Here is a 24,415-nt window from a genome sequence, read left to right as displayed (position 1 = left end):
AAATTGTATTAGTTTGACTTGCTTTTAAACTCAAAATAAAAGTAGAAATTTCCTTTGGATTAATTATTTTTTCCCAGTATCTCTTAATCCTACTTAGTCTTTCTCCTTGATCAGTTTTTAAAGATTTGAGTGATTAATCCTACCTGTCCCAAGAGCAGAGCTAAGTGAGACTTTATTTTTCATAGTTGCCACACTTCCCAGAGCAGGTAAACCTGTGACAGAAGCAATACAATTTTCAAGTAATTTGTGCAGAGATAGTGGTTTTCTCCACTTCAATTTTTTTATTTGTGTCTTGAGGCAATTCTTGAGCATTAAGAGTTACTTCCATCCCTTCATTTGTCTATTCTGTGCTTCCCTTTTTGATTTGAGTGATGATCTTGGTAAATATTCAGAGCATTCAGCTGTGTGTCTGCCATCTGCTTCTTGCCAGAGTTGCTTGTCTGTGCCCGCCGCATAGGAAGGGCTTTTCCTCAAAATCTATCACTTGATGTTGACATTTTAAATTTAAAAGAAGCTTACTCTGATACCTTGATTTTTCAAATCAGTCTCAGGTTGATGTACGGACAGTTTAATAAAATTTACAAAGTTATAAAAAAATCCTCTCTATCCTTATTAGTTAGCTTTATCTGGAGCCACTTTTAAAACTAGGCAAGACTGATGTCACAACTCAACAAGTTTCTAACAAAATAAAACTTTGATTACAGAGGTGGCAGGTGGAAAATATTGTCAACAAAAGTAATCATAAAGCAGCATAACAACTCCAAATTGTATTTAATAGCAGTTCATTTTCATCTTAGTACTTCTCTTCCAAGAATCTCAAGGAAGGTTTTGGCTTTGAAAAGCTGCAGAAAATAACATGCCCATTCCTCTTAGACTGACACTGTTATATCAATGTAGTCTGAATGTCTAGCATGTTGCCCCTTTGTTTCACAGTTTGGAGTACCTTTTATCCCTTTTTGCTCCAGATAAAATGTGCTATGCCTTTTCTTCTGAAGCTTAAGAAATGTAATTGAATTTTTCTTATGAATGTTCTTTTATGAAAATTGTTTTGGCAGCTCCTGTTTTCACCAGTTTTCTTCTGAGTTACTTCTGCTGCCAACAAAGTCCCTTTGCCTTTAGGAAATACTTGTGGAATAACTGAAGACCACTGAGATTTTATAAAGAATGAATTTGAAGAGAGCACCTCGTTCAGTACTTAAATTTGGTTTTGTATTGCCCCAGAGGAAACAATACATTCTAATAAATCTCCTTTAGGCCAGATAAGTATGCTTAATAAATTACTCCCAGGCCATACCCTGGGCTTTGGAGATCATCCAAAGGAGATCTTTCTGTTTCCTTTGACTCTCTCCATGTGGTGTGCCCGAGCTGTTGAGGCACCATGTCAGTATAGCTGCAGGCAGCTGCCGCAGGAGGAGATAAATGCTCTGAGTGTGCTTATAGTAGTGTTGATACCAATGAATATATGGCAATATGTTATGCCATGGCTTCAGCTTTGCTGTATGTTTCCTACTGTGATCTTCTGTATTCTTACTCCTTTGGAAAACAAATGAGACCAGGTTGCTGATTAAATCAGTGCCAGAGCTGGAAAATCTTGAACTGTCAGTAGAGCATTTTGGTTTTAATAGCCCATGCCTCTTTTTCTGTTTACAGCTTATAAGCCTAAATATTCAGATTTTCTAACCTGATTGTGTCAAAGATGCTTTAACTAACATAAAAACAGGAAAAAGATGAGATGCAGTTGAGTCAGGAGAAAACTTAACCCATAAAAAACACCCCACCTCCTCAATGAAAATGACACCTGCCTTCTTAAAACAGTTTTTTAAAATATTAACAGAAACCCTTCTACATTCACTTCCACAACAGATGGGATGGAAGGAAGGGCAGGGTTAGAACCCTAAATCCTGCAGATTCCTGAACAAGTGATGCAATATGCAGTGGACAGTCTGGTTTATCACTGCAGAACAAAGAAGCAAAATATAATTTTTTTTTTCTTATGCTCATCCTTGTCCAAGAAAGAGAACTGGTAAAAAAGTATCCCAAAAGAACATCTCTGGATGTGAGCTGTGTATATAATAAATTTGAAGTAACATTTTTATGCCTTCCCTAATTACTTGAGTTATGCTTCAGTAACTTTAGAACAGCAATTTAACTGTTTTTAGTTTAATTGCTGAGAGTAGCATTTAAATCTCCCTCACTTCAGTACCAGCATTCATCATAGTCAAATTATATAGAATTATTATTTGTGAAAGAACACAAATCTTTTTTCCCCGTGCAGTTCTTTTAGGTACCTTGGGTAGCACTGATCTGGAGTTTCTCGAAAAACTGTTGATTATCTCATTTTTATTATTCTAGTTGCTATCTTAATTTTAATTTTAATAAGATTTAAAAATTAGGTAGATTTAGAAATAGTTAATTATTCCTTTGACTCTAAAGTACTGGAAGATATAAGTTCTGTTGTATCTGTATGGGACCACAGAGAGCAGTGCTGAGATAGCCACTGCTACAAATCTAAAAGTTTGGCTGTTACTTTGCCTCCTGACTCTTGAACGTGTAACCATATAACTTTGAAGCTGTCTTTAAGTACTTCTCAGTGGATTTGCAATGTGAAGTTTTTTGTTTGAAATGCATGGGAGAAAGGTGGGAATAAAGGTGTGAGTGTGTGTATGTGTACATGTGAGTATATAGATGTGTATGTAGAAGTACAGAGTAACTGAGCAACAAAGAAACAACCTCTTTCAAAATCTTCAGGACATCTGAGTGGAATGTATTATCTCCAAAATTTAGAGAAAAAATGTGGCTTTGTACTCTAAGCTCTCATCCAACATTCTTGTCACCTTTCCTTAGCAACCTCTAATGGAAGGGCAGGCCAAATGCTTAGATAGCTGCATCATGTTTCAGGTTTTTTTTTTTTTTGTTTTGTTTTGTTGTTTTTGTTTTTTTTTTTTGAGGTGGTGGTGTTTGCTTGTTTGTTTTTTCCCATTTGAACTCATTTTACTTGATTCTCAAAAACTTGAATTCATAAGTTGCCCAAATTTCAAAATAGGAAATGAATTTTTTTTTATTATTTGCATAAAAATAAATAAGATATAAATAAATCTGCTAGCCTTTATGAAAAGCACAAATAACATATTTTCATAATTTTACATGAAAATTAGCAGAATCATTAATTGAAAATTATATTTCTGCAACACAGGATGAAAGGGCCTCATCTTCTTTACAGGTATTGCAAGATGACATAAACATCTCTTCCAAACTTCCAGCTTCCTGGGAATCAATAATGCATGTGTAATGCATGATTTGTTTATTTACACAGTTATATATTAAAAAAAAAAAAAAAAAAACCAAAAAAAACAAGTAGGAAAAGACCATGTGTTGGAGAAAATTGGTATATTTTTCAGATTTTCTTCTTGAAAACACAATGATTTTGGAGCAATGTAACAGGTGTATAAACACTGCATGTCTTAAGAGATGGTGGACAGATCATCCAGGTATATAAGTCCATTCACGTACTTCTGCAAATGTATTGATTTTCAGGAGAAAAATGTATATTTAGTAAACAAAATACAGCATCAGTCTTATTTCACTCTTGTTAGGCTTAGAAACCAAACATATTGAACAATCAATAGTGTTATTTAGACTATAAAATGAAAAGCCTTACAAATGCTTGAACATATCAGGCTTCAAATTATGCACATATAAAATGATACATGAAAATTACAATCCAGACTTCCTCAAAACTTTACATGTGAGTATCTCCCATGATGTAGGGAGGTGAGGTTTGTGCTTTCTTTATTATCAATATTCTTAAACATAGCAGTCAGAGATAACAGTGGTAACAACCTTAATCCATAATGGACTTTCTTTCCTTCATAATCTTTTGTCGGGGCCCTTGCATAGGAAAGGAAGGAACAGTGTTGCTGTGGAGAAGTGAAGGCTACCAGAAAGTGAACAAGGAGATTGAAGTAGCCAGGAAGGAAAAAATTATTAAATTAAAGAGTGGGAAAAGAGATGGGTTTTTGTTGTTGTTGCTGTTTGTTTGTTGGTTTTTGTGGGTTTTATTTCTGTAAGGCTGAAATGGGAAAGGTCTGACGAAAGGAGACACATGTTACCAGTGACAGACATTTAAGAATGAAATTGAGCTGGAATCATAAGCCAATACTGACCTACTTTTTTATGTGTGTAAATATTCTGTGTGAAAATGCAATGTCATTTTCTCTGCACGTCACTTTTAAAAATATTCACTGGTTTTTATTTTAAAAATTTATTACCTTAGACCTGTTTCCCACATAAAAAAGCTCATAAAGCCACAACTGGTATTTTTCTCAGGCAGTTTTCAACTTTGGGAGTAGCAAACATCTTAATATGTTTTTAAGATATACTCTTCCCCCTGCCCTTCCCCAGCAAATAGTAAAATGCATTTCAGAAAGAATGAAAGAGGACACCATTTCAGTGTAACTTGCTAGTGGTGTGCTCTCTAGCCAAAAGCACTTCATAGTAAATTATTGCTTCACAGTGTAGAAAACCCAAGTGAAGAGAAGATTACAGATTTCACATCAGAAGGTACCTGACTTAATTTGGAGTCACAGCAGTGAAGCTAACTATGAAATTTGCAAAAAAAAATTAACTTTCAGGTCTGATACACCCTATGAATCTTCTACCTTCTACCTCATGTAGGCATAACTTCAGGGAACTGAGGCAGGAAAGGGCAAAGAAAAGCCTTGTGAGACAAATTTGGATGATGGCAAGAAGAAATAATACGAGAGAACTAGAGAAAGAGCTGAGATAGAGAAATGGTGGCAGTCTTGCTTAGAAAAGCTGAAGCACGTTGAGGGAGCTGTTGAGGAGGTCTTGTGGACACTGAGAGAGCTGTGAGGTCTTGAGCCCAGCCTGAGAAAAAACGAGGATGAAATGGGGAGACTGATTCTGACTGCTCTGGAGAGCACTGCCAATAGGTAGCTTGACAGCTAATACTCTTCTGTTCTTTGGAGGCTGTTTTTGAAGTCTGTGAATACATGTTGTTTGTTCCACCTCCTGTGCTAGTCTGTGATGATATCTTGCTGTTTCTAGAGAATCCTCTTTATACTCCATGCTACAGCTTTAAAATAGATTTTAATGCTTCAGTTCCGGTGCCAGGCTCTGCAGGCATCTCAAAAAATGCAATAAATGGAACATTACTTTAATTTCTGAATTGCACGCTGGGCAAATTTTGCTCTGAGGATGTTATTTATGGCATCTTTCACATCTTAAGCAGCTGGTTATGCAGGCTTACCCTTTGTCAAAGGTTTTGTGTGTTAGCCTGTGTCAGTATGAAAGTGTGGAACTCTTACTTGGTTGAAGTTAATGAAAGTTTGCTAGAATTTCATTTGGATTCTCATGTTGCTCCAAGCGTTTTGTGTCTTTCAAAAGTATGTACATTTGAAAAAACAACTAAGGCTTCATATTCACTCAGTAAGCAACTTCATCTTTTGGGTTTGTTCATTGTCCTAAGCTTTCACCAAAGTGACAAGTTATATCAAAATTTTAATCTTGTGGCTCAGGAAACTTCCATATGAGGCCTCTGGCACTGTAAGAACATGCCTGTGCATGGATCTGCCAGCATGTGTCTACATTGCACTTTAAAACCTCTGTTTAAAGGGCAAACGGAGCCACTTAATAGCATTGTAGATAATCTCCACCTGTGACAGTGGAATCATTCTGCAACCATTGAAACTTTTTAGCCATCAAAAAGGGAAAATGTGTCTTTTTTTCTCTCTGGGATGTTCTCTATGACAGCAATTAAAGACTTTATATTAGCTACATGTTAAGTATATCTACTTTTCTATCTAACTGATATGGATTTTAGCCAGAATGTTACATTAATAGCTCTGCAAAAATACTCAGGTTCAGGTCCTGAGTTTTCAGGTTAAACTTTCTGCAGTTGTACTTTTTAACTATATTTGTCTTGCTTTTTGGTACAAATGTTAATTACATATTTCCAAACTTATTTCGCTCTGAAAACAAAACAGGCAAACATTGACTCCCTCCCTCCAGACTGCAAATCTAACATAAGATTAAGATGTCTAAGGCAAATCTAGAATCATAAAAAGTTATTTTGCATAATGTTTCTTTTAGCAGTTTAGCATGGCTTTAGCATGGCTTTAATTGCAGAAAAAAATGCACCTGTGTGTTGTATTTTCCATCTTAAATGTCAATTTCTTAATTTACATTCAAATATATGCTCTCTGCATATATGCATGTATAAATGAATTTATAGATTCCACCATTACAACATCTTCCAAAATATTAAATTATAAGTAAGAGATTTTTCTTCAGCTTTTAATGGCATAAAGGCTGATTTTTGAGATCAGTTAGGGGAGAGTCACCTGGCAGCAGAATAAATCATATTCTCCTAGGACATTGTGAGACTCTTCATTCCTATTTTCAGGTCCAAGTTTTCAAACCCAGAGACTGGAAGTTCAGTTTACTCTGTGGCTGGAAAGAAGCCCTACTCTGTCCTGTGAGTAGACAAGTGTTTCATCTTTCTGTGGGACACTTTCATTATAAGAGAGAGCTTGTATCTTTTTAAAGAGCTTTAGCAGTTGTGAGGTCACTTGGTTTGTAAAGGTCATGCTCCCTGCTTTGTGTTGCACCTGGAAGAAGTGGAAAAAGGGAAAAAAAGGAAATTTTTCAGAGACTTAAGCTTTTATCGACTTCAGGAGTTTTTTTTATGTGGGTCATCCCATCTTCCCTCTGCTTCCTTTTTAGTCTTCTCAGTGTATATGTTAGCATATTTGTTGTTGAGGGAAGAGAGAGATGAGACCATAAAGATAACACTTAAAAGTATCATCATTCAGGTGAACAGTGAAATGTCATTACAGTCCTTTTTAGGAAAAGAAGTGAATATATTCTGTTTGAATGCGTTATTTTTTGTAGTGCTTTCTGATCTATATTGTTTATATAGGCAGAATCTGGACACACTAAAAACCTGAAAATATTTCCTCCAATTGCTGTCCATGATATCTTCACATTTTGACATAATTGTGTGCAGGCTTCTACATGCAGGTTGAATAAACGTGACAGTTTCTGCTTCTTAAAATAAATAATCTATCAGATTTTTATAATTGTATTTTTCACACTTCTGTCAACTGGGAAAAGTCTTTGACTAATAAGTAGTGCTCAGATTTAACTCAAGATGCATAGACCACTAAAACTGGAAACTCTTATCTGAATAAAAAAAAGAAACAGATTATGCAAGAAGACACTGTGGTGCTTTAATTCATTAATTAGTTATAGGAAAACTGTCCTGGTTTTGGCTGGGATAGAGTTAATTTCTTTATAGTAGCTCGTACAGTGCTGCATTTTGCATTCATTATCAGAATAATTTTGAAAACACACGGATGTCTTGGTTATGGCTAAGTAGTATTTTCCCCGAGCCAATGACTATTTTATTTTTTTAGTGTCATGTTCTGCCCTTGGGGACGTGCACAAAAAAGCTGAGGGGGGAGCATAGCAAGGACAGGTGACCTGAACTGGCCAAAGGGATATTCCATAACATCATACCCAGTGTATACACAGGGGAGTTACCTGAAAGAGGGATGGGCTTTGGCATTGGTCAGGGAGGGATTAGCAGTTGTAGTGTGCATCACCTTCTTTACTGGGTTTTATTTATTATTATTGTTATTACTATTACTGTTATGTACTATTATTATAATAATAATAGTAATAAGTAAATAATACTTAATTTGTTGCAACTATTAAACTTTACTTACAGGCTTTCCTTCTGATTTTCCTCCCCATTCCACTTGCTGGGGGGTGAGGGAGGGCTGCAAGGTGCTTAGTTGACATTTGGGCTTAAATCATCACATAAGCAAAAGAAACACAGTCTTTGCTTTTGCAGTGACCAGTCTGACAGCATTGCAACAACTTCAGATTTTCAGCTTCTGCTTATTACATTGTTATTACTGAAAGACAGATATATAGTTTGCATTTTGTTGGAATAATACTCCTTTCTTTGCAGAAGAGAAAAATTAAAATACAAATTCAATCTATAAATAAACTATGAAAACTGGAAAATCTTCCCTCCAATGTGTCCCTGTGGGAAAATGAAAGATTAGTCTTTTGAGAAGCCAACATTATGTATATCAAAATAATAAATGTCTGATTATAATTTTTGTGGCTGCAATATATTGATGGGCTTTTTTCTAATTAAACATGAAAAATAGATGCTTACTGAGGGTTAAAGATGAAAATTTGTTTTTTTGGGACAAATACTGATACTTGCCTCTGACTGAAGTCATAGGCAAGTTCCTAAGAGTGTAAGGTCTGAATTTTCCTTTCCTTTTTGGGTTTTTTTTCCCTTTCCTGTTGGGTATTTTTTTTTTTATTTTTTTTTTTATTTTTTTTTTTTTTTATCCTGAAGGTCATAATCCTAACTTCTTAAGGAGAAATTCCCTATACACATTTAGATCACATACCGGCGTACCTGATGCTCTCTAAATGACTGCTGCTATGACTTCTGGTCAAAGAGAAGCTGGTGATATAGATGCCAGTTATAGCCCTCCTGCAGAGAGGTCTGAAGAGGGGAACCACTGCAATACCCAGATGAAGTAGAAATAGTGAAATCAAAGAATGCCATAATTGCCTAAGGAAGGATTGACACACTAGACAACTATTTCAGAACTAACAGCGTTCTCTGTAATTATTGTATTGAAGCGTATCAGCCTCAATAAATATGGGAAAATATGTATGTCAAATCAAATCTGCATAGTCCTTTAATATTTGAATAAATGATAGTGCTGCTGTGGTTATCTTTGTCAGAGGTACACTTATCAAAGAGAAAAGGAGATGTGGACGTGTGTGCTAACTGCCTCCTGTGTTAGGGACCAGATTTAACATGACCAAGTTCATGTGCTAGACAAGGAATTGTGCTCGCTTACAACTGTTCTGTCCTGATTACAATTGCATCTCAGTCATGGCAAAACCAGTACTGATCATAAATGGCTACGGTCACACTCCTGCAGTTGAGAGTACTCAAGATGATTCATGTGATTCTTCCAGAATTAGCTACATAAAATGTAAACCTGCGTTTTAGCTAGACATTACTTGGAGATAAATTTAGTTAGAAAACTTTTCATTGTGAGAAAAAAAATGTGATAGGAAGTTGAAATTTTCTGAAAATATGTTGAGAAGAACAGCAACTATTTATGGTAATGTAAAAAATAGGTTTTTTACTTTAGCAAATACCCTGAACTGGTTGGGTTGTAGTATATGTGCTAATATGAGCTGGTTATGGAACTCAGAAGCTCTTTTATGAAATCAGATCTCATGAGTTTAGAATATTATGTCCTGTAACTGGCTACTCCATAGATCACAAAAGCAAAAAATGTCTGGGGACTGCCTTGTGTGTTAAGATTTTAAGCAGACCTAAATTCTTCCAGAATTATTTTTGTTTTCTAGTATTTTTGATGACTTATTTTCAAGATCTTGAATATGTTGGGATTCAGAAGTCTCATTTAACTTAACCAGGTAGTGCGTGCCTTCATTCTCAAATAGTGAAGTAAGCCAGCAAGGGGAAGAGAGGTGCTTGGACTTGTTTATTGAGAGAAATATAGCATGTATATTTCTGAATACACTGGGCTCAGTTACCTAATACATAGAAATATAGCATATGGTTCACAATTAGAATAATTCCATTAAATTACCACTGAAACGGACTTGATGATGATTCTCAGAAGTCTAGAAATGGACCATGCATTAAACATACGCCATTATAAGCAATTTTCACTTTTATTTCATTTATGAAATATGTTGGATTTGTTTATTAAAATCATAGAATGGTTTGAGTTGGAAGGGATCTTTAAAGGTCATCTAATCCAATCTCCCTGCAATGAGCAGGGACATCTTGAATTAGATCGGGTTGCTAAGAGTTCTGTCCAACCTAAACTTGAATGTTTCCATAGATTGAGCATCTACCACTATTCTGGGCAACCTACTCCTGTGTCTCGCCACCCTCACAGTGAACGATTTGTTCCTTACTGTCTGATTCTACCTTCTTTTAGTTTAAAGCCATTACCCCATATCCTATCACAACAAGGCCTACTAAAAAGTGTTTCCCTGTTTTGTATAAGCCCCCTTGAAGTACTGAAAGGCCTCAGTAAGGTCTCCTGGGAGCCTTCTCTTCTCCAGGGTGAGCAAACCCAAATCAGCCCGGCTTTCCTCACAGCAGAGGTGCTCCATCCCTCTGATTGTCTTTGTGGCCTGCTCTGGACTTGCTCCAGCAGGTCAATATCCTTCCATGCATTGGTGCCTCAGAGCTGGATGCAGCACTCCAGGTGAAGCTCTCCTCAGGAGAGCAGGGGGACAGAATCCCCTCCCTCCCCTGCTGCCCACGGGGCTCTGGGTGCAGCCCAGGACACGTTTGGCTTTCTGGGCTGTGAGTGCCCATGGCTGGGTCATGTCCAGCCTCTCACCCTCCAGCACCCCCAAGTCTCTCCCAGCAGGGCTGCTCTGGATCTCTTCATCCCCAGCCTGTCTTGGTAGGGGTGGTTGCCCCCAGCCCAGGTGCAGCATCTTGTACTTGGTCTTGTTAAACATCAGGAGATTCCCATATGCCTATTTCTCCTGCTTGTCCAGGTCCCCCTGGATGGCATCCCCTCCTCCAGGTGTGTCAACCCCACCACTCAGCTCAGAAATAAACAGAGATAAAAATGGGAGTTGATTGTTTTATAAATAATCTTAGGTTCAAATAGCTTCTTTGGTGAAATAGAACAGAAAATATTTCCTGCATTTATTTCATTTGGAATGATTTTTTCATTATTTCTGAATTTCACAGGGAAACTTTATATGTAAAATGGTTATTCCACAGCTCCCGTAAACCTTATTGAATACTGAAATACCAGCATTAAGAACTCTTTAAAATGATAATTACTTTGCCATGTTAAAGTGCATGAAATTCATATCCTTTTCCAGGGTATGGGAAAATAATCCTATTTAAAATAATGCATGATATTATATTTCTCCAAGCATGTGCTGATACTGAATTTTATAAGTAATAAATGTTTATACACTTGGAAACTTAGCTGTCAATGTCGCTTGAAGATAGTTGCAAGTTGTTAAATTAGGATATGCTAAAGATGCTGCACTCCTCCCAACTTTATTTCCTGTCCAGAGACTTTTTTTCTCTAACTGCTCTATCCTCCAGTGAGGCAGAAACTCTTTTCTGTCTGATAATGCAGTACATATGCAAAAGGGATTCCAACATTTTTCCAAACTAACAGGTATTAAAGACATTACAATTATTAAAAATGAACTTTTTAAAATATTTGCTGCTTGATTTTCTCAGAATTACTTTTTCTTATGAAGCTGGAAGATTATGTTCAGAGCACGGTTTTGGAGTAGATAAAGGGGATGTTCATTTGGTTTTTCTAATATTATCCAAACTGGAGTATCACATTTCTGCACTTGTAATATTCTGAACCTCTTTTGAGGTGAAGTTGGTCTAAGAAAACTTTTTCTATACCAAAACATTTTTTATTTTTAACTGTATAGTACATAAAAATGAGGCCATATAATAAATCTATGATAACATATAATATCTCTAGAAACTTCACCCTATTTTTTTATAGGTAGTCAAATCATTACAACAATATTTTGTCACTGGTTTAGCCCAATAGATGTAAGTTGTGATTGGGAAGAATTTATTATCTTTTTGCATTCATGTGTATGTCCTTTGGAATTTGCAACTCTGAGAAGCAATAAGAATATGCACCCAAGAAAGAATAAAGAAATCTTTAGCAAGCTAGAGATAGTCTCTGTCTGCCAGTTATAAACCACAGATTGCCATAAATTACAATTTCAATATCACTTTCATAAGTGTGGCCACCATAACTGCGCTGCCTGACTGAATTATTTTTAAAGCACATTACTACTTAAATGGCAGATAAAAGCAACTTTTCCTTGTTACACTAGTGAATTTCAGCAAATAATTTCTTCAAGTATTTTCACTTGAAGAAGCTACAGATTCATTGGGGAAGACTGAGAAAAAACACTGTTCTTTTCCATGCAGCTCTTTCCTTGTGTGAAATAGTTTCGCTCTCTTGCTGAGCCTAAATGATGGTTGAAAAACACACAGAAGCAAATTAACTAAAACTAGTAGGACAGAACAGTGCAGGAACAAATAAGAGGGAAAAAAGAGACTGAGGGAAGAAAAAGGTAACTAAAGAAACACAAAAAGATGGAAGGACTATACTGAAAACATAAATGTCAAGAGGAAAAAGGAAAACAAGCAACTAATACAGGAAAGAGTAAAATCAAATGATATTTTATTAGATTTCTTTAACTGCTGTTGCATTTAGTTTGAAATATTTTCTTATAACATTAATTCTCTTATAGGTCTTAATTTTGTGTAATAAACAATACAAATAAATATAAAACATTAATCATTAGAAAAAATATTATAAAATACAGTATTAATAAAAAAATTACACTTTTCAGGTAAAGTAATTTGTTTAAATTTGATGTCATTGTATCACTGGGATTTAGATGGTATGATGGTTATGCGTCCATAGCAAACCAACAATTAAAATAATGTATTTGTATCAATTAAAATATTGTTCAAGTTAAATGAAAAAAAAACCCCACCTTTTAAAAGGAAGAGGATATGTCTAATCAGTCTGCATGTGAGTAAACAGGTATTTGCATTATGCATCAGGTAACTGGTACTGTCTTGGTCCTCAGACCCTGATAAATTTATGTCTGCAAAATTATACTGATGAGCTACTTCTGTTTTTCACAAAATGGTGTGGGCCTAGAACCTTGTTCTTCTTGTTGGACTGAAAGTCACTTTCTGATTTCTGTGCCTGCTCTGTTTATCTTGTATGTGTGCCGTGGAATACTCTGCAAATATTTGCTCTGCAAGTCTTTTCCTTCATTGTGAATTTATTTATGTTGTCCTGGTTTAACCCCAGCCTGCAACTGATCACCGCAGATCCACTTGCTCAATTCCCCCGATGGGATGGTGGAAGAATTAGAAGGGAAAAATGAGAAAACCAATTGGTTGAGATAAAAACAGTCCTATAGAGAAGGCAAAAGTGTGTACACAAGCAAAGGAAAACAAGGAATTCCATTACCCCTTCCAATGGGCAGTCAGGTGTTCAGCTATCCCCAGGGAAGCAGGGCTCCATTACACATAAGGGTGACTTGGCAAGAAAAGTGTCATGGCTCCAAATACCCTCCTCACCTTCATCCTTCTTCCCCCCACATCATATACTCAGTGTGGAATCGTATGGTCTGAAATATCCCTTGGGTCAGCTGGGGTCAGCTGTCCTGGTTCTTTCCCCTCCCAACTCGTTGTGCACCCATGGGCTCCCCACAGGTGGGGTGGGGTGAGAAACAGAAATGGCGTTGGCTCTGTGTAAGCTCTGCTCAGAAATAACAGAAATATCTCTAAATTATCAGCACTGTTTTCAGCACAAAACCAAAACATCACTGCATGCCAGCTACTGGCAAAAAAAAATTAGCTCTACGAGCAAAAACTAGCAGAGGTGTGGAACTTAAAATCAAGAGCATCAATTCAGCAGCTTTCCCTGACTGTACTCCTTGCAACAGGCTATGTATTGAGGATAAACAAAATGGAAGGTCATCAGCTGATATGAAAATACACAAGTGTATTTTTGAATTCTTAATTTAGGGAGATGCAATCTATGCTATAAATTCTGAAATATCTAGTAAAGCTGACGGACTTATCAGTTGGCAAGGAAATCAATCTGGTTGTCATTGGTTTCAGCACACTTTCTTGTGAGCTGAGAGAGTGATGAGATTTTCTCCAAGGACATGAAAGGCAAGCTTAAAAGTGGGAAAGTAGAGTGCCTTAGTTAAAATCTGAAGAGTTGTAGATAAGTATTTAAAGGGTGAAAAGAAAGGCACCAGTATCACATATTTCTACAAATCAACCTATTCATTTTTCTTCCTTTCTTTTTCCTTTCTTCATTTTCAGAAAAGGAAACTTATTGGTTAAGAGCAGTAGTTTCTAAATAGCTGATTACACAACTTGCTTAGGATTGTGTAAACTAACAAATGTTTTTAACTGATTTTTCTCACAAAAGTTTTCCATTTGCTAAATACAGTGGGAGAGTAGGATAGTCTACATAGTGATGTATTGCATTGATTCTACTTACATCATATCATGTTTCAGCAGGCAATCTGGCTGCATCTGCCCTTTTGGAATACTCTTTTGGTGTGCCTGGTTATAGCAATATGATTCTAATTCACCAGCTGTGCAGTGAAGACACTGGTTGTTCCATCCATTCATGCTGCACCAAATAGGTAAAAGGTAAAATCCTTTCTGCATGGGAAGTTGTGAAATGGTTCCTGGAGCATAGCTGAAGTGGCTACTGATTCTTTTACAAGTTGGCTCCAAGAAGCTCCAGCAGCTGCCTCTGAAGGGACTGCTTTGGTCACAGCTAAACCTGACCCAAGACCACCTTTCCTCCCTCTTTGAGCAAACAGAAGAGGAAATGCAACTCAGAAGCCTTATGCAATTTATCCTGCAGGTATTACTGAAATGCCAAGTTGTCTTTGTGAGGACATGACAAATGAAGGCTACAGAAGGAGGAGGAATTTTCAAAAAGATTGGAAGTCCATTTACATAGAGATCCCATCTTTTTTGGGCATTGAGGCTCAGGAGAATTGTGGGAAGCCTGCTTGAAGGGAAAAGTGAGAGAGGCAAACGAAGCCGATCACTCCAGAAGCTGTAAGAGCTGTACTGAACAGAGAGCAGAACTGTGGGCTTGCTATGAACAGCTGTAAGTCTTAAAAACTAAAATTCTTCCCTTTTGCTTCCATTTTTTTTCTACTCTGTTTTATACCTACCTGTTTACTACTAAGAGGGCATCTTGGTCCTCTTCTAACCATGATAAAAGGTTGTGGGTCAAATAAGAACCTGATGGAGAAGACCTAGCACAAGAGTACCCAGTGTTCTGGCCTTTGCATGTATTACAACAGCTTAACATTTCAGTGTGTAATTAGGAAAAGACTTATGTAACCATTTTGGCAGAGATGCTTAAGAGAAACAAAGATTGCTAGAACTGCACAATTTGCAGAAAATAACTTTATGCCCTTGTTATTGCCTGGAAACATGGATTTTCAAAGCAAAAGCTACAAGGATGAAAGAGAATAGAAAATGAAAGGAGCGTGAATTCCTCTAGCAAAAAAACATCCCTAAAATTTATGTAATGATTATTTACACACTTTGGCATTTGAAAACTTGAATAGTTTTTACTGATGTTGTCGCAAAATGGATTTTGCTTTTAAATTAGGATAGAAGGCAATGATAATGTTATAAGATGAAAGCAATAAAACAAAGAAAACCATGAAAGGTTGGCTATGCTTGGCATAAAATAATTGTCTCTAGTGGCAAGAGAAATAACATGTGCAGCTAGTAGAAATGTAAAAGCTCTTGAGTATTATTGAAAAGACAAGAATTACATATAAATCAAGCTATAACTTCTAAAAATAAAAAAATACCATACTAATGCTTGAGTTCTAAGTATGTTATTTAGTGGCAGCTGTACAATTTTATTTAAAATAAATAATAAATATTATGCCTTCATGATTCCATATTTTTGATGGAAAATAAAAGTAATAGATTCTTAAAAAATCAGAAGAGTCAGTTTTATAAGGAAGGTAACCTGAACTTAAATCTTGTGAAATTGTATTACTTTTCAGAAAGTATGAATGTTATAATTGCCTTTCAAGACTTTAAGTACAATATGCCCTGTCATAACATACTTTGAAACAATTTATAGGAAATAGTCCTCACTGCTGTATTTGAATATAAAAGAAGAATTAATTCTTGTATTTTTTGCTGGATCTCACAATATGGAGCAATATGCTAACTGGTAGGTGAAAAAGCTTTTTTGCAAAAATGTAGTGATCAAGAAAGATGTTAGAAGTAGCTTTTCTTCCTTTCCTCCATTTATTTCAAGTCTTGAATTAAATCTAATGAAATAATGAAAGAACCAAACAATTATGAGCTGAAATAATTAAACTAGGATTCTATCAATTTCTTTTTCTTGTATTACCAAAAGAGAGAGCTGATTTTTTTTTTAAGTGTTAAGAAAATTTATTATAAAAAGGTTTTTTTTATGAAAGTCACACAATACAGAATCAAATTCTTCCTTAGCATCTCTTTTTTTTATTTAGTCAATCTGGATCTAGCTGCTTAAATTAATCTGTATTACAGCAATGTGAGTTAAACACAAAGCTAAACTACTTTTACTTTCAATTGCCTACAAACACTATGAAAAATATGAATATATGTAGATTTTAGTTTATATTCCATTAAAATGAAATTAGAGTATGGACATGATAGTTTATTTTTAACTTTCATTTGATCCACATTATGATGACTTCTTTTCAGAATGCAACTTTGTTATTGTCCTAAGCTGACACTTACAATTTTCCTACATTTCATTCAGTAGCATTAGGTGTACTTTCTGCTTTATTGCTTGTTTGAAAATACTGCAGAGAGTATTTGGTGAATAAGTAAAGTTAGCCTCAAAACTTTTAACAGATCTTTTAAAATAGGCAAGTTTCCGATCAGAAGCTGTAAGAAGTTGATTTAATTTTGATGAACTAATGTCTGAAACTGAAAACCTAGGAAAAAACACTGATTTGCTCTCAAACTGGGTCCTTAACCCTTCTAGGCTTCTGCATGAAAATGTTGTTTCAGTGAACAAATAAGAAAAGAAACAGTGCTGCATTTTGTCATCTGAAAATTTATACTTAGCACACTTTATGTGTGGGGTTGAGGACAGCTGGTAACCAGAGAATATTTTCTTTCAATTTTGAGGACATGTAATTTTGTTAACACTGAATGTTTATGCCTCTGGGCATATATGATGTACCCTCTGCATGTACCTTCTGCTCCAACCCACTGCCTGCTACTGACACCCATTCAGAGTTTAGGAGTTTGTGTCTGAGTAGTTACAACAAACTTTCCACTTCCCCTGACTTTGTGCTGAAACACACACAGTGGAGTAAACGGATGAGTAGCAACATCCTTCCATCCCTCAAGAGGCTGTCACTGCCATAAGCCTTTAGGTGTTTGCAGAGCAGTGCCACAGAAAATTCAGGCTGGGCCCATCTCCACTCGCTGCAGAGAAACAAAGGTATGAGACAGATGTGGAGGTTGTGTTTTCTCTCATTCGCCATTTCAAACTCATAAAGAGTCACAATTTTGTCTCCTAAAACCTAGGCTGAATGAGACCAATTTATTTTCTACTGCGCCAGATTTTCAAGATCATAGGAACAATGTTGAAAGTTTATGAAGGTTCAAGTTAGCAGTATAAGCCTTTTTATAAAGAAATTGATTCTATTAAAGCAAAAAAACGAGTTTCAAAATATGGCAGAAAATGTATAAAAATGATGTACTGAAATTAATTGATTTTGTGCTTAAAAGCACTCAAATGATTTATTTCATTTGTAACAGAAAGAGATCTATGGAACGGGTAAAGGGTATTGCCAATTTATATAAAATCTTGGAGATTATGAAGCAAATATATTCAACCACAAGCAAAGAGTAACAGTATCTCCTGTGTTTAACATAGGAAACGCTCACCAAGGGAAACCAGGTTTTGACTCCGTTGCTCTTGCTCCACTCTCTGGAGCTATTCCTACAGCTTGCTTGCAGAAGAACAGGGATTCCTACCTTGAAGGACCCTGCAGCATCCTTATTTCCTTCCCCTTTAACAAGAACAGTGTGATTGTTAACACCAAACAACAGTTCTTAGCTACATCCAGCTCATTATTTAGAAGAAAATCTCTAGAAATATGCTCTGGGCTGCAAAATGTATAAAGACCACTCCCATATTTGGCTATTATGGCATATTGATATGAAACAGGAGTTAATTGAAAAAAATATATTTTTGCTATTATATTTCTTCAAAGATGCCATGTCCACCATTTAGCACGTTCTATATAAGGTAGTGATACTGATATTACTACTGACTGGTATATCTACTTCTGTTACAAGTATTGTTGCTGTTTTCACAACAACAACAACAACAAGAACAAAATAATGTGACAACCTGTCATATCAGGTAATTGATTTACATAGAGAATTAAATAAAACAGTGGCATATTAGCATTTCCATCAATCCGTGTGGCTTTGGAGAAATAATGTGCAATATTATAATTAATACTTTTTGAGCATATAAATTTATTGATTTAATTTCAAAGGCTGTCCTCAAAGCAGAGAACTAGGCTGAGGAAAGAAGAATAATGAAATACAGTTTTCAGTAACGGTTCAGTTTCTTGTGAATAGTTTTTGCAGAACTTCTATGAGAAAACATTAGGATAAATGTAATACAGTTCTCACTTTGCCAGTTTTTGAAAGTAGTCTGTGTGCTAGTTTTTGCTCAGAGATGATACGTAATCAAAAGACATTCAGGATGAGTTGCCAAATTAATAAAGGCATTAGGTCTACATTCACTTGAATTTTTGGAAGGAGTGCAATATGTTTTTCCTTACAGCTTTAAATAAAACTGCAGAGCACATAACTAGTGATCCAAATTCTAATGTTCAGTGGAACTAACAAGCAGAACAACATTTGTACAACACTGACAATAGGTTTTTTTGGTAAAAAGAATACTTATTAACACAATGTATTTATCAAATTTGTGGTTGTTTCAGTAAGTTGCTTGGTTTCATATAGACTGCTGCAGAATTCTGGCAAAAATTTTGGTTTCTAGAGATCTTGGAAATTTCTTGTTTCTTCCTTGTTCCTTGTCTACTCTAAGTTAATTTTCTGACCCGCCATCTCTCAATTTGGAAAGTCTGCTTCTCATATGGGCAGTTTTAAGGAGCAAAATGAAACCAAGTGATTCAGCTTTTAAAAATATATTTGGCTCTACTTAATGAATCTCTTTTTTTTTTCAAACTTTATTTTCAATATACAGTGAACATGTTCTTGGTTCTTTCAGTCACCAGTTGTTTGAAATCTTTTCTAAAGGTCCCCCAAGCTATTAAGGGAGTATAATGCACTCCTGCATATCTCTGTGAAATTAATTAAATTTCTAAGTCTTTATCAGATAGTAAATAAAGGGATATTAGACCTTTTAATTTAACAGATATTCTTTTACATTTCAGTATCCTGATAAATTGTTCAGAACGAAGCTAAATTTCATAAGTTACAAGGAATCTAATAACAATAACAAAAAAAGAATTTTGAAAGCTTGAATTAAATCTTTTGCCTTTTAATCTTCTGAGAGTTGTCTGCATGAGTTTCATTCTGTCATAAGCAAAGCAAAGGTTGCTAAAAGGAGGAATGAAGTAGAGAGGAGGAAAGGAAAGAAATTAAGACTCAGAAAATCATACCATGATGTATTTTCATAGCAATCTAAAGATTTAAAACAGATATATGAAGTCTTTGTGAAGAAGATTGTCTTAAAATTTAGCTTCAACTTTCTAACTTCAGGACTTTAAAAATGCAAAATACGGTAGATACCTGGGAAGAAAAAAAAAAGAAAAAAAAAAGCTTTTTTACAGTTCAATTTTTGTACTAACAGATACAGTTACTATATCTATTTAATGCTAATGTATGCTAATCATATAAACTTACCTGTTAGAATTCTGGCCTAGTGATGTCTTCTACAGGTATAAACTAGGCTTACAAACATGCCAAATATAAACTGGAGTAAACATAAACTATTTTCTATTAAATTGTCTCTTACTGTTGTTCAGTACACCTACCCAAAGCAAATAACTAATTGTTCATTAAGTAAGTTTCACACAACCTTAAGATATATTTAAAACTTGAATTGCAACAGGCCTCAAATTAATATTTTTTTTTAATATGGAATGGGCAAATTTGGAAGCAATTGACTTTTAAGTGGTAAGACAATTTGTGCTTTAGATGATATTGTTAATAAAATTCCATTATAATGAGGCTAACATAACAACTATACTAATTGCATTGCAATAAGGAAATTTTGTCCTTGAAAGTTTTAAAAGCTAATTACTGAATGCCATAGTGAAACAAATGAAACTCGTGATTTCTATTGTGGTAATATCTGAATTGCTACAAAGCATTTCCTCAGCAAAGATACTTTCTAAGTGATGAAAGGCCTAAATATTCCTATTTAAGCTCCAAAATAGTTTTTGCACAGCAGCCACATTTATTCTTACTGGTACAGTTGCCTGGTGCACATCTGTAGAACCACTGCCCTGAAGAAAAGGTGATTTTTTTTTGTCAGGATGGGTGATGAAGAAATCAGTTTCTTTTACAATGGTGATAGGAATCAGCTGGAGGCCTGCCCTGCCAGAAAGTGCTCTTGAAAGTGTCTGCCTTGTGCAGGTACAGCCTCCTGGTTGACCCTTCAACATCATCATGGATCTCTTGTAGGTTTCTCTCTTGATTAGGGTCATCCCTTTTTCCCCTCACACAACACATTTTAGAAAGCTTTCAAGAGTAAAACCTTTATACAATAACACTTCCAAGAAATGCATGAGCAAATTTTGGTGTTGATGTGATATACAACACAGGAAAGAACCTAATGTGTAATTTAATTTTTTTCCCCTCCATATTTGAATTCTCCATTAAAAAAAAAAAAAAGGAAACAAATAGCAGAGTCTGAATTTTGTTTCTTCCTTAGTAATTTAAATTTTAAAATAACCTCTGTATATCTTCAGGAAGATTAACTCACTACCTAAAATTCTGTGTTATTTTCTCAATTCAAACAAGCAAACAGAAGTGTTGCCATTTAATGCATTTTGAGTTTATGCCCTTCTTTAAACAGTAGGTATAAGTATTTACCAGGGTACTTTCAGAAGCTCGTATATTCAGGCTTTCATTGGCATTTCAGCATAAACGATTGATGTGGAAAGCAGTATAAAGCTCTAGAGCACATGTGTCTGCTTCTATTGTAAATGCTTTATAGCAGTTTATGATGCTAGCATTGTGTCAGGCTCCTAGATTTTGTGAAGCTGTTGGAGTAACAGCACTAGAAGGAAGCATTTTATCTTCCTGGATAGAAACAGACATCAGAAATGTTAGTGGAACACAGGCTTCACAGCCTCCCGAAAACAAACAGCACTGCCTCAGCCTCAGGAACTGCAAAACCAGGATTGCAATTAGTTGAGCCACTGTCTGGTATCTCACCATGCACAGCAATGTTTTTGGGAGGGTGGCTGTAGGAAGGTAATGTACACAACACCATGGCAGCAGGGTTATTGTGCAGCATGAATTTAATTAGAGGCCAAATGCAAGTGCTATTTATTTGGATATGGCTAATTTCTTTTGAAAAGGGAAAGAAGAAAAACATCAGACGCCTCCTCAAAATGTTTGAATGTTGGACTGTGTGCCTGTGAGGTATCATTCTGACAGTCAGGCTTTGAAGAAGACTGGCTTCCACAGAAAAGGGACATTGAACAGCACAGGGTTTCAGAGAGAAATGAACAACAGCGTGTCTCGCTGTGTGTTCTTGATGCAACTCCTTTGGTCTTTTTGCAGAGTGATCCACATTGCTTTATAGTTAAGAATAACTCTCATCCTCAGAGACCCACAGTGACAGTCCCTCCCTTCATTGAAGCTAATGGGAAATTTGCCAGTAGCCTCAATAGAGACAGGAATAAATCATTTACTCTCTGCTGCTGAAACACATGAAAGCTTGACAAATCTGTGAATAGGTAGATTCATCCTTTTCTTATTTTAGAGTCTATTTTCAAATATTCAGAATGTATCTCCAATGAGAAAACTTAACTAGACTGTTACTTGGAGTCTTGGCCACTATGAATTGCTCTCTCCTGAAGTAAGCCATTTTTTCAGACAAGAATATTCAACAGCAATTGTAGTACAAGGCACATTATTTTTTTATTTCTGGAAAGACATGACATCCCCATCCCAAGATGGTCCTACTTTTAATGGATACCATGAAGTGAAAACCAGAATAACTTCAATCACATCTCATAATTTTACAATCTAGCTGTAACATTGAACAAGATTGTTTCTTAAAGTCTTTCCTTTTTCTCTGGTCAAACATGCAGCTGGCTGATATTTTCCTCTCTGTAATTAATAAAATTGGGTTATACAGAATATAGGATACAGGAGGGAGTGGAACCCAACCACAGAAATTCCTTGAGAGAACCCTTCAGCGGACTATTTAGGAATATTTGCATTGCAAGTTTAAATGAATTGTCACATTGGATATTCCTTGAAGAGTTGAATTTTATGAAAGAGTAAACTTGGTTTGCAACACTCAAAGATGATTATTAGTTAAACAGCTTTATTTCATTATGTGACTGCTAATTTAATATTCCCTTACAAGCTTGAAAATAGACATTTTTCTGTCATTTCCTTTAAAATCATGCTTGTTTGACTTCTCTACCTTAAAAGGTACAAAAATACTTCAAAGAGCAGTTCTCTGTATGCAGAAACATATTTTTTTCTGGCCACTATAAAGATTTGTTGTATTTGGAATATTTCACGTTTATTATGTTTTTGCAGAAGGAGTTTTTTCGAACTTACCATAGCACATTACAGAGTTATCACAAAACATGGGAGGTTGGCAAAGACCTCGTGTCATAATCTAATTCAACTTCTCCTGCTCAAAGCAGGGTCAGTTACAACAGGTTAGGACACATGCCTGGGGAGGGTTTGAATATCCACAAGTTCCCTGGGAAGCCTGTGCTGGTATTTGACCACCCTCACAAGAAAAAAAATATTTTATTATATTTAAAATGAATTTTCTGCATTTTAATTTGTGCCTGTTGTCTCTTGTCCTGTCACTGGGGAATGATGAAAAGAGTCCAGCTTAATCTTTTTTTACCTTTCCCCATCAGATATTTATATACATGATAAGATCCCCCTGAGCCCTCTCTTTTCCAGGCTGAGCACTCCAAGCTCCCTCAACTTGAGTCTCATTTGAGAGAGTTTTCAGTCCCTTAATCATTTGTGGCTCTTTGGTGGATTTTTCTCCAGTATGTCCAATTACTTCTAGTATCCAGGAGTCCAGCACTAGACCCAGCACTCCAGATGTGTCTAACCAGGGCTGAGTAGAGGACAAGGGCTCCCACTTTGACCTATTAGCAATGCTCAGCAGCCTGGAAGGTTGTTTGCCATATTTGCCAGAGGGGTAGGTTGTTGGCTCATGGCCAACTTGTTATCCAGTAGGATCATTTTTTCCCCAAGCTTTTTTATTTTCAAGCTTTCCATGCTTTAGTTGTATATGAGTAGAGGAAACATTACAGGAGCTAATGATAAGATAAAATTTTCTTTAAAAAGTGACTTCACTCTTAACATTCTTGTGATGACAGAAACCAGCCCAAAGAGTAAATTTCAGCATCTGATTCTAATTATCCTCCTTGAGTCTAATTAATTTCACCTGTTTCAAATGAAGGTGAAATGGGGAGTTGGTGTGTTATTTAAAAGCTGTTTAGGGGAGCGAGGTTCTTGGAGCATGATGGAGAGCAAGTCAAGGAGCTAATTTAGTAGGCAGGATCAAGTTCCTGCATTAAAAAGAGCTAAGGTTTTAATGAGTTTTTGTGGTTTGTTTTTTTTGTTTGTTTGTTTTGTTTTTTAATGAGAAGTAGTTCAACAGTTTCACAAACTATGAGATACAAACTTCTGGTAAGCAAGTTTAAGTACTCTTAATTTGTGTATGGCATCTAAATATGTTAAGTGATATAAGGACTGCTGAGTAACCTGTCTTCTTTCCCAACCTAAATCTATGTCATAGTTATGTCCCTGAAATTAGAATGTTTATTTACCAACATAACTCTGGGCTTTCTTGTACTTGAGATATTTTTCTTCTCAGTATTACATGTGTATGTTCCCTCTTCCCCTAGCCAGCTCTGTGGCACTCAGCCACTGTCAAGTCTGCTGTCTGTACAACTCTTGTATAATTGAGCTATGCAGATGCAGCCGCTGAGTCTTTCTTAGAACTGCTGCCTATATGGTTGAGCTGAAATACTGGAGTTTTAGTGATTATGCAGCTGAATGATGCTTATTGATGCAGGACTCTCCAGTACAAGTGAGGTTGCAAATACCTGAAAATCTCTTTACGTCCCTGTTGCAAGAAACATGTTGGCTTTAGACTCCTGCCCAAAGCAGCTGCAGTGGTAGTTACATCTTTCTCTCTAGTGATCTTCAGAGTATCTGACTGTACCTTGTAGCTGCCTTCAGCCTTTTGAGGATTAAACAGCTGGGTAAGATACAGGCATTAGACTTCTACTGAGAACTGTGAAAGACTAAGTGTTTGTAACTTCTGGTATTTTAGCAGTGTTTGCATCTGCCTGAAGATAAAGCTTTAGTGTATGGGAGGAATATTAGATTGTTTGCTAACAACATTAAAAGGCCCAAGCTTCTGTTAGAGCATCTACCTTGTATAGGCTTGTTTGGTAAGCTGTCAGCTACTGGTCTTCAAGCAAGCCAAAATTCCCT

At 35.9% G+C, this 24,415-nt stretch overlaps 1 protein-coding gene across 4 annotated transcripts in view; it reads left to right on the top strand.

Moving 5' to 3' along the window:
- The window catches only part of SGCZ (sarcoglycan zeta), a 395,300-nt gene that overhangs the window by 43,184 nt on the left and 327,701 nt on the right, over window positions 1-24,415 (top strand). For 3 of the 4 annotated variants that reach the window (XM_068186808.1, XM_068186807.1, XM_068186810.1), the window contains exon 2: window positions 6,425-6,496. The exons of the other annotated variant lie outside the window; for it this stretch is intronic. In XM_068186808.1, coding sequence (XP_068042909.1) covers window positions 6,425-6,496 — 72 coding nt within the window. The remainder of the gene's footprint in view (window positions 1-6,424; window positions 6,497-24,415) is intronic. 4 annotated transcript variants of the gene reach the window in all.

The sequence above is a fragment of the Anomalospiza imberbis genome, chromosome 4 (assembly GCF_031753505.1).
Source record: "Anomalospiza imberbis isolate Cuckoo-Finch-1a 21T00152 chromosome 4, ASM3175350v1, whole genome shotgun sequence".
Classification (NCBI taxonomy): domain Eukaryota; kingdom Metazoa; phylum Chordata; class Aves; order Passeriformes; family Viduidae; genus Anomalospiza; species Anomalospiza imberbis.
Note: the sequence above shows the minus strand (reverse complement) of the source record. Positions and strands in the feature narration are given on the sequence as shown.